Consider the following 15,565-nt stretch of genomic DNA (forward strand, 5'->3'; position numbering starts at 1 on the left):
AGCTTCCTGATAAAGAATTATTTCTATACATTAGATTGAAACATTTTCTGAATTCCAAGATGGTCCATCCTCCTTCAGAATAAGATCTATTAATCAATAAGCATCGGGGGGAAAAATGTATCTCTTTGATGTCATCTTATCTTGATAGGCAAAAGAATGACATAATACCTGCTTCCGTAGAAAAATGGCAAATTGATTGTGAGGTTATATTACCTATAGAGAGCTGGGCTGATTCTTGGACACAAGTCAGGAATGCGGTGCATGCAATTAATATCCAAGAGATGTTTTTTAAGTTGCTACATCGCTGGTATTTAGTTCCCTCCCGGTTAAGTAAATTCTCTAATGCAAGCTCCAACTTATGTTGGAGATGTGGCTATGAGGAGGGGACTCAATTGCACATTTGGTGGGCCTGTTGCAAATTGGATACTATTAAGTTAGAAGTTGCTAAGCTTCTCTCGTTTATTTTTAAATGCAATTTTTCCATCCGTCCTTATACCTGGCTTTTTCATCTAGCTCTTCCTCCCTCAATTAGTGCATATAAATTATTGGCAGTTAACATCTTATTAGCTATTAAAATATGTATTGCTAGAGTATGGAGGAAAGCTGAATCTCCTACTTGGAAAGAAATAATCAACCAAATAACTCATCAAGCTAAGATGGAGAAATATTTCTATTTGATGAATCAAAATTTGTCTAGATATAATCAGATATGGTCTTTGTGGTTTAACTATATTACGGATACTCATTTAAACGATTTTGTCTCTACCACATAGAAATCATCTTTTGGGTGCTAACCTTAATTCTCTTGAGTTCTCCTATATCAGTCTGAATTTGTATTACTCTTGGAATTTAATTATTGAAGAAAATAAATTTGAATCCACCTCTTAGTTATATCATTAGATTGGAGTAAATTCCATGTTTTTTTAAGTTTGCACATAGCGGATTGTATTAGGTATCTACGAATGAAAGACCCCAATGGGTATAGTGTCTTCGGAGTATATTATAGTTACTGACAACCTAACCTCTACCCCTCCCACCCCCACTCTTGATTGTTTGCGTTCTGCGTGTATGTGTATGATTGTAAGGTATTATGAAGAAGGATCTATATATGACTCATTACTGTTTAAGGATATTAATTTATTGTTGATTCCCTTTAAGTATTTAAATGTTTCTATCATATCCCCCCTGTCCCGTCTTTTTTTCAGGCTATATAGGTTAAGATCCTTTAACCTGTCCTGGTAAGGTTTATCTTGTAATCCATAAACCATTTTAGTAGCCCTTCTCTGCACTTTCTCCAACATTTCTATATCCTTCTGGAGATATGGTCTCCAGTACTGTACACAATACTCCAAGTGAGGTCTCACCAGTGATCTGTACAACGGAATGAGCTCTTCCCTCTTTCTACTGCTAATACCTCTCCATATACAACCAAGCATTCTGCTAGCATTACCTGCTGCTCTACTGCATTGTCTGCCTACCTTTAAATCCTCAGAAATAATTACCCCTAAATCCCTTTCCTCGCATGTTGAGGTTAGGACAGTATCAAATATTCTATACTCTGCCCTTGGGTTTTTATGCCCAAGGTGCATTACTTTCCATTTATCTACATTAAATGCCAATTGCCACAGCTCTGACCATTTTTCCAGTTTTCCTAGATCGTTTGCCATTTTGCTTCTTCCTCTAGGAACATCAACCCTGTTGCAAATTTTTGTGTCGTCAGCAAATAAACATACCTTTCCATCAAGTCCATCTGCAATATCACTAATAAAAATATTAAAGAGAATGGGTCCAAGTACAGATCCCTGAGGTATCCCACTGGTAACAAGACCTTATTCTGAATATACGCCACTCACTACAACCCTCTAGAGTTAGAGTTGGTGTAGGAATGCTATACTGAGAGGGAGAGGATATGTGGGGGCATGAGGACATCAGAAACACCAGTAAGATTTGACAGAACTTAAGCATTTGTGGGTGGCTTGTGGCAAGATACTGTATTAATCATACAAGATGTGTTGTTTAACCCTCAAACAACTGCTGCATCATTGCTGGACAGGTTTGGAGTCTTACCCATCAAGAACATTACTTCGGTAGTTTTGTCTTATTGTTTGATTTTTTTTTTTTATTATTATTGTGTAGAATGATACATATATGATGTATTATATATTCTGTTTTTTTCTTTTTAAAATATAGCGAGCTTCATTTATTTTAGAATTTTAATAGGTGGCAAGTCCACTGTGAATTTAATCCTCCCTGCCCCCTATAGACACCATCAAGTACTCCCTTCTGGGAGACATCATCGGAGGACAGGATAGGCCCTGCAGGGTCTGTCTAGCTCCTACTGGCCGATCTCACACACGGAATAATATGAAAATTTATTTTGTTTTACTATAAGAAAACACAAATTAAAAACAAAACTAAGTGAAATAAGTGATGTAATTGTGACATTATTGGCATAATAACATGTGCGAGTGGAGAGGTATCTATATCCATATTGCACCTTTTAGTAGTTTTTTAGTAGTGCAATAAAATAAAAATAATAAAAAAAGTTACATACTTAAAAGTTAAAAGTATAACCTCTTGCCCCGTTTACTACCCCCAAACATGTGAAGCCATATCTACAGACATCCCAACCTGAAAAAAATCATTTCAGGGAGGTGACGTCACTGGCCACTGCACGAGAAATAATTTAATAGTCATAATTTGAACACTTTTCTTGCGCTCACTCTCAAAAACAATCGATTTCCGGGATGTCTCTTAGGGTTTGCAGCATACCTGGGAACTTCTGGGCTCCGGCTACCCGGAGCCTTCCCTTGCGGGACGCGGCCAGGAGTGCCCAATGACGTCGGTGGGCGGTCCCGATGACGGCAGCGGGAAACACCCCCAGATAAAGGGAAAATGGGCCCTCTAGAACATAAAAAATATCTTTATGGGGTATGTCTGTAATCATACAATCTGTAATGTAAAGAGATGTTGCCGAGCATAAATTTGATCATTAAACAGGGGCACCTAAACTATTTGTTTTTTAGGTTTTTTTACATATTGGTGCTCGCTATTTTTTGCGTGTTTCTATTGTTTAAAATAAAAGCATTATTTGGTTAAAAAGGACGTGCAATTTGTGTGGGTACATCAACACAACACGGAAAAGAGGAATCTTAATGAAACCGGCACTTAAAGGTACCAAAATCCCCTGGGACTGAAGGGGTTAATCTTTGATCATAACATGACAATCTCAATTTGATTGCTTGTGTTAAGTGGTTACTTACATAGCTAAAACAATAGATTGCTTTGTTCTATTCAGAACTCAGGCATTTGCATTAAATTATATATCTCGGGTAGAGGTTCAGGAAGCGTGCTGCACTACAGATGTACACAAGTATATAAATATTTTACAAAACAGCCCCTTAGAGGCTGCCTATTTTTCTTACGACCTTGAAGGAAGTACGTCTAAAAAGCTAGGCGTTGGCAGTAAAACTTTAGTATTAAATGGCTACCTGACAAAATCGCTTTGCATTTTGGGTTTGTTACACTTTATTAGCTCAGACAAGGACATCTATATAACGTTAATACTTGCATTTGACAGTCCCTTACCTCATTTATATTGTTTTATCTATAGCAGGTGGAATACATTTTTTGTTACCATTGTTCTCTGGTGGCTATAATTTTACGTTTGCTAGCAGACAAGATTGTATATATTTTAGCATCTGTAGCCTAGGGTGGCAAAGGGAAGGTGCTATTTATGGTTCTGTCAAGTATTTTTTTTTCTTTTTCTGGACAGTAGTCTTAGGTACATCACAACAAGAAAAGGCTTAGTATAGATAAATGCGAAAGAAGAAATATGTATTTACCACAGCATGAAGGAAAACATATATTTATCTGAGAAGCATAACATGAAGTTACAAGATATCTGTTTGATTTCTATAGATATATATAGATATACTGTATTTGCTTGACTGTAAGGCAAGTTTTTTTTTCCCAGAGCAAATACCCCTTGTCTTATATTCAAGGTCGTTTTATAATCTGACATCAAAGGTCTGACTATGAGACTAAGGTCCAGATCCCCTGCAGCGCTGCAGGGCACCTGAATCGTCCTCTCTGGCAGCCGGTGGATGTCTGCTCAATGCGCACTTCTGCCCGGGCTTCTATGACTGAGCGTCGCCATGACATGACCTTCTGGTGCTCCACCATAGAAGCCCCAGTGGAAGTGCTCGGTAGCAGTGGAAGTTTACTCTCACTGGCTGCCCCCACTAGACAGTAGGGAGTCTGAAGTGCGGGGGAAAAGTCATGGGATGTATTGGTAAGTCTAGGGGGTCAGAGTCGCATATAAGGGCTATAAGGCATATCTGGGGGGCAGGTTGGCAGATAAAAGTACCGTATTTGCTCGATTATAAGACAAGGTTTTTTCCAGAGCTCTGAAAAATACCCCTCGTCTTATAATCGAGGTCGTCTTCTAATCAGACCTCATTCTGCTGGGGCCAGGCTGCTTACCGGGCTTTGGTCACGAGCAGCGTCGCTCCTACTAGCTGCAGGAGAACAGGAAGCTAGCACAGTCCTCACATAACTCTGCCTCCCCCCTCCTTCCTCTGGGGGCGGGGCCAGACAAGTTGCTCGCACAGCCGGGCCCCTGCAGAAGTCTGCGAGTGGGAGATCTGCAGTTCAGGTAAGGGGGTGGGGGAGGGTTTTTGCGATTAATGTGTATGTGTGATTAATGGAATGAATGAGTATTTAAATGTTTGTGAATGAGTGTGTGTGTGTTATAGCATGGATGTGTAAGGGGGGTGGTGGTGGTAGCATGGCATAGGGAGGCTGTAATCACACTACTATCATCCCCAGGTTCCAGCATGTACTGGCTGCCTTGGCTTGATAGGAGTGTGATTGCTGTTAGCAGTTTTATATATATATATATATACCTCAAGAAATGCATTTTAACCCCCTATATGCCACTCAGCCCCATGATATGCATTTTAACCCCCTATATGCCACTCAGCCCCATGATATGCCTTTTAACCCCCTATATGCCAGAGTGGCATATAGGGGTATAAGGCATATCATGGGGCAGAGGGGCATATAGGGGGTTAAAAGGCATATCATGGGGCACAGTGGCATATAGGAGGGTAGAAGACATTTCTTGAGGCAGAGTGGCATATAGAGGGTTAAAAGGCACATCAAGGGGCAGAGTGGCAAATAGGGCAGTATAAGGCATTTCTGGGGGCAGAGTGGCAAGCCTGGGGGCAGATGTGCATAATTGGGGGGGGCAAGTTGGCAAATAACAAATATATATTTTTCTCAATCATAGCTTTTATTAAATATGAAAAAATAGTTTACATGTAAATTAATATTTACTAGTAAAACTTTTTTACTATAGGGTAGTCGTCAGCCTTTTTCTTTTTTTCTAAATTATTCAAATTTTGGGGAGGTCCTCTTATAATCAAGCAAATACGGTAATATACCTGCATACATCTCATTCCCTAGATTCACAGGGAAAAGGTGCATAGTGGTATGTAAAACCCAGCACATGAGGCTCCCCCAACTCATTTGCCCACTTATCTATTAAGTGATGGAGGTGTCTCACTGGCAGCTCTCACCTACTTTAGAACAGAAAGTGAGCCTTTATTACTCTGCATTTTGCAAAACATAACAAAACCAGACAGAGGTGTTCTTTTAGAAAATTGGCATACTCTGATATGCTCGTGCAATAAGAGCTGGCTACCTTTTTCACCATACGTGAATCATTGTTAGTAAATATTTATGCAATATGGCTAACCGTTTGTAATGAAGTTGATAATGTTGACCCGTTTCACAAATTTGTACCCAAGTCACAACCTCACATGCAGTGTTCACTAACTTTTCACCCTTCAGGAAGGAAATCAGACAGTAACACACTAACGTTTGTCTATCCAGAAGGTTCATAAAAATTGTTGTTTTAAGTTTCAGACTGAATTGGGCTGTAGATCGAACTGGAAAATGGCAAGAACTGGAATACCTCAGTCCAGCATATCCTGCATTTGCATGTGGCTCAGGTTATGTTATATCCCAAGACATTGTTCAGTGGCTTGCTACCAACGCTGCCAGACTAAAGACTTATCAGGTAAAATGCATTGTTTTAACAGTTTTTATAGGTACATTGACCAAGGGGTACTTTCCGGTATGTGTATGTCCCCTTCAACCCATTTGACATGGTTAAAGACCCCAAATCTATTAGGTGTTCTCCTAAAGAAAGACTACTGCCTCTGTACCCACCCTCACAATTCCTATTTCAGATTGGATTACTTATTCCCATCCCAAAGCAAGCATCTCTGAGATCTCCTTGTCAGGTCATGCCATTGTGGATTGCTTATTGTCTAGCCTTGTTTATCTTTTTGCAAAAAAATCTCTCTTAATTACTCTACCCTTGTGCCGAGATGGCTTCCCAGGTGGACCTGGGAAGGTTAAAACATAATTGGCCTGCATACCAATTTGGAAGGTGCACTAGTCCTTGGGGAAAAGGGTCAGCAATATTGCTGCTTATTAACTAAAGAGAATTAGAACTAGAAACTACATGTACACTTAACCTAGAATCGCTTTAATTGCACCAGATCCCAATCTACCCTTAATTCCCACATTAAGAACAAGGGTGCGGACAAACCAAAAAATCTTAAGAAGCCTGACACCATCTTAACTAGACCTACAAAGCTTTTCAAATTATATTATAGCAAAACCAATTTCCTTAATTACTTTATTCTTTAGCTGATCAGATTTTGTTTGTGCAAACAAGCACCGTATGCAGTATTATGGGCAAAACTGTTGTGACACCTGAACATGACTACAATAGGGACTAAATACATAGACATTAATATGTAGTTGGTCACTGCTTTGCATCTATAACAGCTTCCACTCTTCTGGGGATGGTTTCCATAAGATTTTGGGGTATTTTTGTGGGAATTTTTCATTCAGTAGAGCATTTGTGAGGTCAGGCAGTGATGTTGGTTGAGACAGCCTGGCTCACAATCTCCCTTCCAGTTCATTCCAATGTCCTGGTATGCAGAAGCATTAAGATTTTCCCTCCTCCACCACCAAACTTTACCAAACAGTTGGAACAACGCAGTCAGGCAAGTAACATTCTCCTGGTATCAGGCAAATCTGGGTTTGGCAATCAGACAGCCAAAAAGAAAAAGCTCTGCAGAACGCATTCCACTGCTCCAGAGTCCAGCGCCGGCGTGCTTTACACCACTCGATCTGATGCTCAGCATTGTACTTTACGTGAGGCTTGCATGCAGCTGCTTGGGCATGCTAACCCAGAATGGGTTTTTGTCCTGATATTAATGCAAGTGGAAGTTTGGAATTGTGCAGCTATGGAATAAGCAGAGTGTTGGCAACTTTTATGCATCTTGCACCTCAGCACTCAATGACCTCGTTCTGTGACTTTACGTGGTCTCTTGTTTAACCCCTTCGGGACAGGCAGATTTTACTTTTTGTACCCTTCGTGACAATGGCCGTTTTAACATTTCTGTGCTGCTCGTGTTTAGCTGTAATTTTCTTCTTTCCCGTTTACTGAACCCACACAAGTTATATATTGTTTTTTTCAGGACAAGAAGGGCTTTCTTTAGATGACATTGTTTTGATTGTATCATATTATTTACTATTAAAAAAAGTATAACTTTTAGTTGAAAAATCTTTTACTCATCTATAAAAGGTAATGAAAAAACCTGCTAAATAGATTCTACTATTTGTCCTGAGTTTAGAAATACCCAATGTTTTTATGTTTTTTTGCTTTTTTCTACACGTTATGGGGCAATAAGTACAGGTACCGTTTTGCTATTTCAAATCCATTTTTTCCAAATCTGGTAATTCTTCCCCCCATGTGCCATTTCGGGTATCTTTGAAGCCGGCCAATGCAATTTACCCCCATCAAATCATATATTTTTGAAAACTAGACACCCCAGGGTATTTCAGATGCTAGTATTTTAACTCTTTCCATGCACCATATCTACCACCAGTCTTTGTCAAACTTTGTGGTAGTCATTTTTTTGCATTTGTTTTGTCACACACATTTTACTTCAGGTATGAATTAAAAGGTTCTGGTATATGTCACTATCATAAAACACCCCAATATGTGTTCAGCAACATCTTGTGAGTACAGCGATACCTCACATGAATGATTTTGCCTGGCTGTTTGGAGGCAAAAAGGCCACATTTGGGGCATGCACATTTTTCAATGTTGAACTTTGGCATTTGGGGATCCACTGCCCATGCCCTATTTGGTACATGCTTGAGCTGGGTCATTTCAGTGTGCCCAATAAAACCATATATTTTTGAAAACTAGACACCCCAGGGTATTTCAAATGCTGGTATTTTAACTCTTTGCATGCACACATTTTACCACCAGCATTTTTTCAAAGTTTGTGTTTGTGTGTGTGTATTTTTCCCCCACACACCTACTTTATGTCTGAATTTACAGCTCCTGGTATATGCCGCTGTCACACGACACCCCAATATGTGTTCAGCAACATCTCCTGAGTACAGTGATATCCCACATGCATGGGTTTGTCATTTTTTTGGGGGAACTAAGAGGCCACATTTGGTGCATGTGCATTTTTCTAATTGGAAATAAGATGTGTGGCCATCCTTCCCCCGTGTTAATTGGGACATTGTTGAACCCGGCCAGTTAAATTTACTCCATCAAATCATACATTTTTTTAAAGTCGACACCCCATGGGCATTTAATATGCCAGTATTTTAACTCTTTCCATACGAGAATTGTTTTAAGCTAATGTGCTAATTTTAGGACTTGCTCACAAAAATATATTTTTTATATATATTTTTTATTTTTTTTACATTTTTTTTTTTTTAACTTGAAGGTTCCCCTGATAGTGACATCAGTGGAATTTTTTTTTTACATTTTACTGTTTTTTTCTAATTATTTTTATTTTATTTTTTTATTTATTTTTACTAATCACACTGTGATTAGAAAGCTGGGCTCCATTGACTTGCATGGTTGAATGCAGTACCTGTATTCAACCTGCAAGTGGAGCCAGAGTTCTCTAGAGGGTCTGGAGACTATCTAGCAAACTTTTGCATCTTTATTATTTTTTTTCCTGGGCCGCCGCCATCTTGCGGATGGTGAAGACTGCGTGCAGCTGTGCTCTCCAGAGCGGTCACAGCCCGCCCTGGGGTAAGTATTTGGTGTTGCTGAATGCCTCCTGATCGAGGCATTCCAGCGACACCATTTAAGTTTAGGAGGTGACACTTTTAAAACGGGCGTCCGCCGCCATACAATGTATGGCGGATGTTGACGCCCCAGGGAGGGCCCTGGTGCCGATCGTGGCGTTGCTGAATGCCTTGAGGTTGAGACATTACAGCAACGCCGTTTGGGTGCAGAAAGCGAACGTGAAGACTTGTTTTTCCGTGACGTGCCAGAACCGGCAATTGTCATTAAGGGGTTAATGGCTGCATGACGTCTGTTTGTAAACGATTCTACGTACCAATAATACCAACTGACATTGCAAAGGTGACATCCTATCACAGTACCACGCTTGAATTCACTGAGCTTTTTAGAACGACCCATTTTCTCCACAACAGTTTATAAATGCAGACTGCATGGCTAGGTGAATTCAATTAAGAGGGGTGTCCCAATACTTTTGTCCATATAGTTTTTCTTTCAATTAGGTAGAGGGGGGAGGGGTGTTCCCGCATTAAGAGTTTTCATTATAAAAGCATACCACCAGTGTTTTCTCTGCGGCCACAAATGGAGTTCGACAATGGAGTAGTTTTCTGGACACAATTCTGTGATATCACTCTCTGCATTATCAAGGACAAACTACTGAGGGCTTCCCTTTATAATGTATAGCTAATCTATGAAGAGTTTTCAGAAATGACATTTTTGCTAGTATCTGCTAACTGGTGTCTTAATAATGCCAAGTGGTATCATGGGGTTGAAATGCTCAACTCTCCTGCAAACACCTTCTCTTTAGTGAACAAAGTATTGTATTTTTTTTTATTTTATTAGGGAGAAGATGTGAGTATGGGCATCTGGATGTCAGCTATTGGCCCTAAACGCTATCAGGTAAGAGAGAGAGAACTGGATTGGAATGTTATAGTACATTTTTTAAGCTGACCATGAAGAATAACACTACCTTAGTTTTGGAACCTCAGAAGAAACTGAATGAGGTAGTTTAAGATGTATCAAATAAGATACTGGCTGTATTTAGAAAACTCATTTCTAGTGCACAGTGTATTATGTGCAGGAACATTCCATTGCTTTCCATGCTAATCACTCCACCTGTAACACTTCACCTTAGAACTGTTATGTGAAAATGGTTTTACATTTTCTGATGACTGAATTCCAGATCAAGGTTAGAATTTATACATGTACAACTATATTGAAGAATAGAAAACAGCTTTTGTTTATGTGCACATCACTATTCACAATTTTAAGAATGTGTACCCACCTAAATCTACCCTGTATTCAACAGTTAAATTTATTCTATAAAACCTCAATTTTACATTGAGAATTATTTACAATTTTAGGGAAAAACCAAAAAAGAAAAATGTGAAGTGTAACTGAATAATGCCAAGACAACCTATACAAGTCTGTGGCATATTATTGATATCCTAAATGCTGATAGTTTTCATTTACTTAATTTTCTTTTAAAGGATAAACACTGGCTGTGTGAAAAAAAATGTGAAACCTGTATGCTGTCCTCACCTCAGTACACCCCACAAGAGTTAGTGGACCTCTGGAAACAGAAAGAGCAGTTTGGGAATCCATGCGTACGTGAAGATAGATGACCAAAGAGACTACAGATTATTCATCTGATATTAGTGCACCTAAAATAAATTCACTATTTTAGCTCGGCAGAGACTGCTGCGTGGGGTAATAATTTTATATTGTACATTTACCTGTAAAAGGCTATGTAAAGTATAAATCTTGTGAGAATGCGAAATCCTGTTTCTTCACAATAAATATATTCTGTTACCAAGCATGTAGCATTCATTTGTACACAGAAGCACAACGGTTTCAATGTGTACAGACACCACGTCGATACATTAGTTCTAGTGAGCAGCTACAATCATTATCCCTTCTAATACAGTAGCTTGGTTCCACTTTGTCCCTCATGTTTAACTGAGGTAGTCAACCGGAGGCTCTCTTGCTAACACAGAAATTCATTTAGCAAGTTTAGCTATAAATCAGTGTAGTAACCGCTATTTCCATTCAGAATTATAGTCCATACAGGAGATCAAAGAAAAAAATTAGATTAAAAGAATGTTAAAAATTGTTCCATTGAGTTAAAGCTAGCCATAAAGTGTGTAGAGAGTCCTTTGCCAAATATACAGCAGCAACACATGTATTTTTTATATCTATCCGTGTTCCTTTTCCGAACAAATAAAGATAGAGTAGATTAGCAAGGAAGCTTAATTTTAAGTAATCCACAACAGACTTATGCATTCAGATTCTTTAATTAAGGAATTTTGCCTAATTCATGCACGATTCTCCAAAAACAATGCGTGACCCCTAATAAAACAAAAACAAAAACGAGCAGTAATCCTCTGAATATGTGTAATCCATTGGCTTGTCCACAGGCACTATTACAAATTTACTTCACCCTTCCTCTCCTTAATGTAATCACTTGGAACATACCCCAAATGTTTAACAGTCTATTAAGCTAGTTCTGTTTTATTTAAGCCATTAAATGTAAGAAGCAGTAATGGACTTTTGGAAGAGGTGCTAGAAAATATAGGCCAGATGCCAAGTGATTATGTTGAGGAAGTGAGGAAAGGAAGGGTGTAGTTTTGTGTACAGGGACGTATGAGTGTGCATAGGGTTGTGGACTTTGTATAGTATACATGTGTATAGCATATGTGCATTGTGTAGTGCTACTGTGAATTGTTTGGGATGCTTGTGTCTATGGTAGTGAGTGTGCGGTTTGCATGTTTATAGCATAGTGCAACTGTACAAGGTAATACAAATGTGCATAGGTTAGGACACTATTTGGTATGCATGTTTATAGGGTTGTGTGTATTGTATTGTGTAGGACAGGGGCGTCCAACATGCGGCCCGCGAGACCTCGAGGTGCAGCCTGCGTGAGATCGGCAGCCAGGGCAACCGGGATCGCGAGAGCCCTGCTACTTACCTGTGGGAGGGTCTTTTGTACTGCACAGAGGAAGCGGAACCCAGCAGAGTCACGTGAATGTACGTGAGATCACATGACTCTGCTCCAGTCCTGCTTCCTCTGTGCAGTACCAGAGAACGCAGAGGGAGGCCGCGCCCCCTGCTGAAGTCTGTGAGCGGCATCGAGAGAGCTGCAGTGCAGGTAAGGGGGTGGGGGAGGCTGTTTGAATGAGTATACTGGCTGACTTGGCATGATAGGAGTGTGATTGCTAACAGCAATCACAGTCCCATCATGCCTAGGTTCCAGCATTGACTGGTCCAGTCATATTGCTGAATTTGTCCAATTGTGGTGTGTTACTTACTTTTATTAAAAATGTGGGTTTTTTTAAATTATTTTTAAAGGTGGGGGGTCATTTTCGGTTTCGGCTAAGTGAACCCTGAATTTTCGGTTTTGGTCCAGAATTTTCATGTTGGTGCACCCCTAGAATAAATAGAACTATTTCATTTTTAATTATCCAGAATCCTGAATTTGTAGTCACAGAAATCAGTGAGAGGAAAACTAAAGGTTTTGTGTCCTTTACTTTATTTTAATCTGCATATTTTATTAAAGGCCATATTTTCTGACAGTGAAAAATTAGTGCGGCCTGCGCATGTATACAATTCTGATGAAGTGGTCCACTGCAGAAAAAACTTGGACACCCCTGGCGTAACATGTTAAGTGTAAATGAATTATTTGAGATGTATGTGTATTTCGCTTGCATGTGTTTAGGGTAGTGTGACTGCACTGTGCAGTTTGCATGTGTATAAGGGAGTGTGACTGTGTACATAGTAAAAATTTGTGTAGAGACAGTGTATTGTTTAGTGTACATGTATTTAGCCTTATGTGACTATCATGCATAGTGTCAAATTGAATTGGTAGGGATGCATGTGTATTTAGGGGAGGGTGACTGTGTAATTCATATGCTTGTGTATAAGGTTGCGTCAAATTGTATTGTTTAGTATGATTGTATCTATAGTAGTGTGACTTTATATTGTATAGTATACATAGTGTCTCTGTGAATGTTGCCTAACACTGGCCTGGAAATAATTTTTACCCATAGGTCTGAAGGTGCATGCCAGACTAACAATAGACGTTGTAGGGATGCACCGAAATAAAAATTGTGGACTGAAACCGAAAATTCAGGATTCACTTGGCCGAAACCGAACCGAAACTGAAAATGACCCCTCAAAAAAAACCAAACAAAAAAAAAACTTTTAATTTATTAAAAGTAAGTAACACACCAAAATGGGACAAAAAATGCAACAACAATATTAATAAATATATGATTGTTAACGGCAATCACACTGCTATCATGCCCAGGCAACCAGTACATGCTAGAACCTGGGCATGATAGAAGTGAATAACAATATTACTTGCATGATTGCATGATAGGAGGTTGATTGCTGCTAACAAAGTCAGCCAGTACATGGAATCTAGGTATGCCTGGGCATGATAGGAATGTGATTGCTGTTAATCATATACATATATATATATATAGTTGTTATAGGCTTATGATAATACCGTATTTGCTCGATTTATAAGACGAGGTTTTTTTCAGAGCAAATGCTCTGAAAAATACCCCTCGTCTTATAATCGAGGTCGTCTTCTAATCAGACCTCAAAATGTCCGCTGGGGCCAGAGTGCTTACCGGGCTTTGGTCGCGAGCAGCAGGAGAACAGGAAGCTAGAAGAGTGTCGCATAACTCTGCCTCCCCCTCCTTCCTCTGGGGGCGGGGCCAGAGAAGTTACTCGCACAGCCGGGCCCCTCAGAGATCTGCAGTTCAGGTAAGGGGTGGGGGAGGGTTTTTGTGATTGTGTGAAGTATGTGTGATTAATGGAATGAATGAGTATTTAAATGTTTGTGAATGAGTGTGTGTTAGTATGGATCTGTAAGGGGGGTGGTGGTGGTAGCATGGCATAGGGAGGCTGTACTCACACTCCTATCATCCCCAGGTTCCAGCATGTACTGGCTGCCTTGGCTTGATAGGAGTGTGATTGCTGTTAACAGTTTTATATATATATATATATATATATATATATATATATATATCACCAGAAATGCCTTTTAACCCCCTATATGCCACTCTGGTATATAGGGGATTAAAAGACATATCATGGGGCAGAGTGGCATATAGGAGGGTATAAGACATTTCTGGAGGCAGAGTGGCATATAGAGGGTTAAAAGGCACATCATGGGGCAGAGTGGCAAATAGGGGGTATAAGGCATTTCTGGGGGCAGAGTGGCAACCCTGGGGGCAGATGTGCATAACTGGGGGGCAGGTTGGCAAATAAAAGGAAATAAAAATATATATTTTTCTCAATCATAGCTTTTATTAAATATGAAAATATTGTTTACATGAATTAATATTTACTAGTAAAACTTTTTTTCCTATAGGGTAGTCTTATATTCAGGCTTTTTGTTTTTTTTCCTAAATTAATATTTAGATTTTGGGGGGTCGTCTTATAATCAGGGTCATCTTATAATCGAGCAAATACGGTATATAGATTATAATTTATGATTAATGCAATATATAATTATCTATTAACATTTAGTGTACTCACACTTTCATTTATTATATTGTAAGTATACTAGTAGATATCAGGCAACCATGAAGTGCGATGGTTGACTGTCCACATTTGCGCTTTGTTTTTGTATAAAGTACGTGTCACGATCTTATAGGTGGGTTTCGTGGGAAACAACTTTGAGTGACAGTCAAGGTCATACCGTGTGGTGATGGCAACTTTTGGCTAAGACAAAAGTATATAAAATAGTGAACTCGCAAGTTTTTTGGGGGGGGGCGTGGAATACTGCGCTTACTGAGAGACTGTATCCCACAGGTATGTTGCAAATTATCTTTATTGGCAAGCATTATACTTATTTTTATGAACTCTGCTTTATAGATACATTTTTTGATTCAAATTAACTATTGTTTGTATTCTATATATACTCGTAAACCAAACTCTAGCAGCTGCAGGGGATCTGGATCTTAGTCTCATAGTCAGACCTATTTGAGGTCTGATTATAAGACGAGGGGTATTTTTCAGAGCATTTGCTCTGGAAAAAAACCTTGTCTTATAATCAAGCAAATACGGTAATTTTGCTGACTTATCTACATGTTCGATGTATTATTTAGATACAATACTGATGGAGATTGGAATACTTACCTTAAACTGCATCATTTAAAATGGCTGCATGTACTTTGTCCTATTAGACAGCTTTATGAGACACGATTCAATTCATTTATACAACTTAATAAAATATTTGATGTATCAATGTCTCCTAAAATGATACTGCTGCTTAACCTTTTGCACTACATTGTGTGGTCACAGGTTAACATAAAACTTCCACAACTTCCTCCACCAAAATGTTCTATGGTTAAGACTAGTGGCAGTAATCTTAACAGTGCAGATTACAAAACTGCCCCACAACGTATGTGTCTC

General features: G+C 39.2%; 1 protein-coding gene across 1 annotated transcript in view; it reads left to right on the forward strand.

The window, feature by feature from the left end:
• Positions 1–10,764, forward strand: part of LOC149283399 (UDP-GalNAc:beta-1,3-N-acetylgalactosaminyltransferase 2-like) — a 51,286-nt gene extending 40,522 nt beyond the window's left edge. The window contains exons 10-12 of the mRNA XM_089497642.1: positions 5,926–6,085; positions 9,983–10,039; positions 10,630–10,764. Coding sequence (XP_089353768.1) covers positions 5,926–6,085; positions 9,983–10,039; positions 10,630–10,764 — 352 coding nt within the window. The remainder of the gene's footprint in view (positions 1–5,925; positions 6,086–9,982; positions 10,040–10,629) is intronic.
• Positions 10,765–15,565: the final 4,801 nt, after the last annotated feature.

Source organism: Sceloporus occidentalis, unplaced genomic scaffold (assembly GCF_023333645.1).
Source record: "Sceloporus occidentalis isolate IW3139 unplaced genomic scaffold, rSceOcc1.0.p SCAF_105, whole genome shotgun sequence".
Taxonomy (NCBI): Eukaryota; Metazoa; Chordata; class Lepidosauria; order Squamata; family Phrynosomatidae; genus Sceloporus; species Sceloporus occidentalis.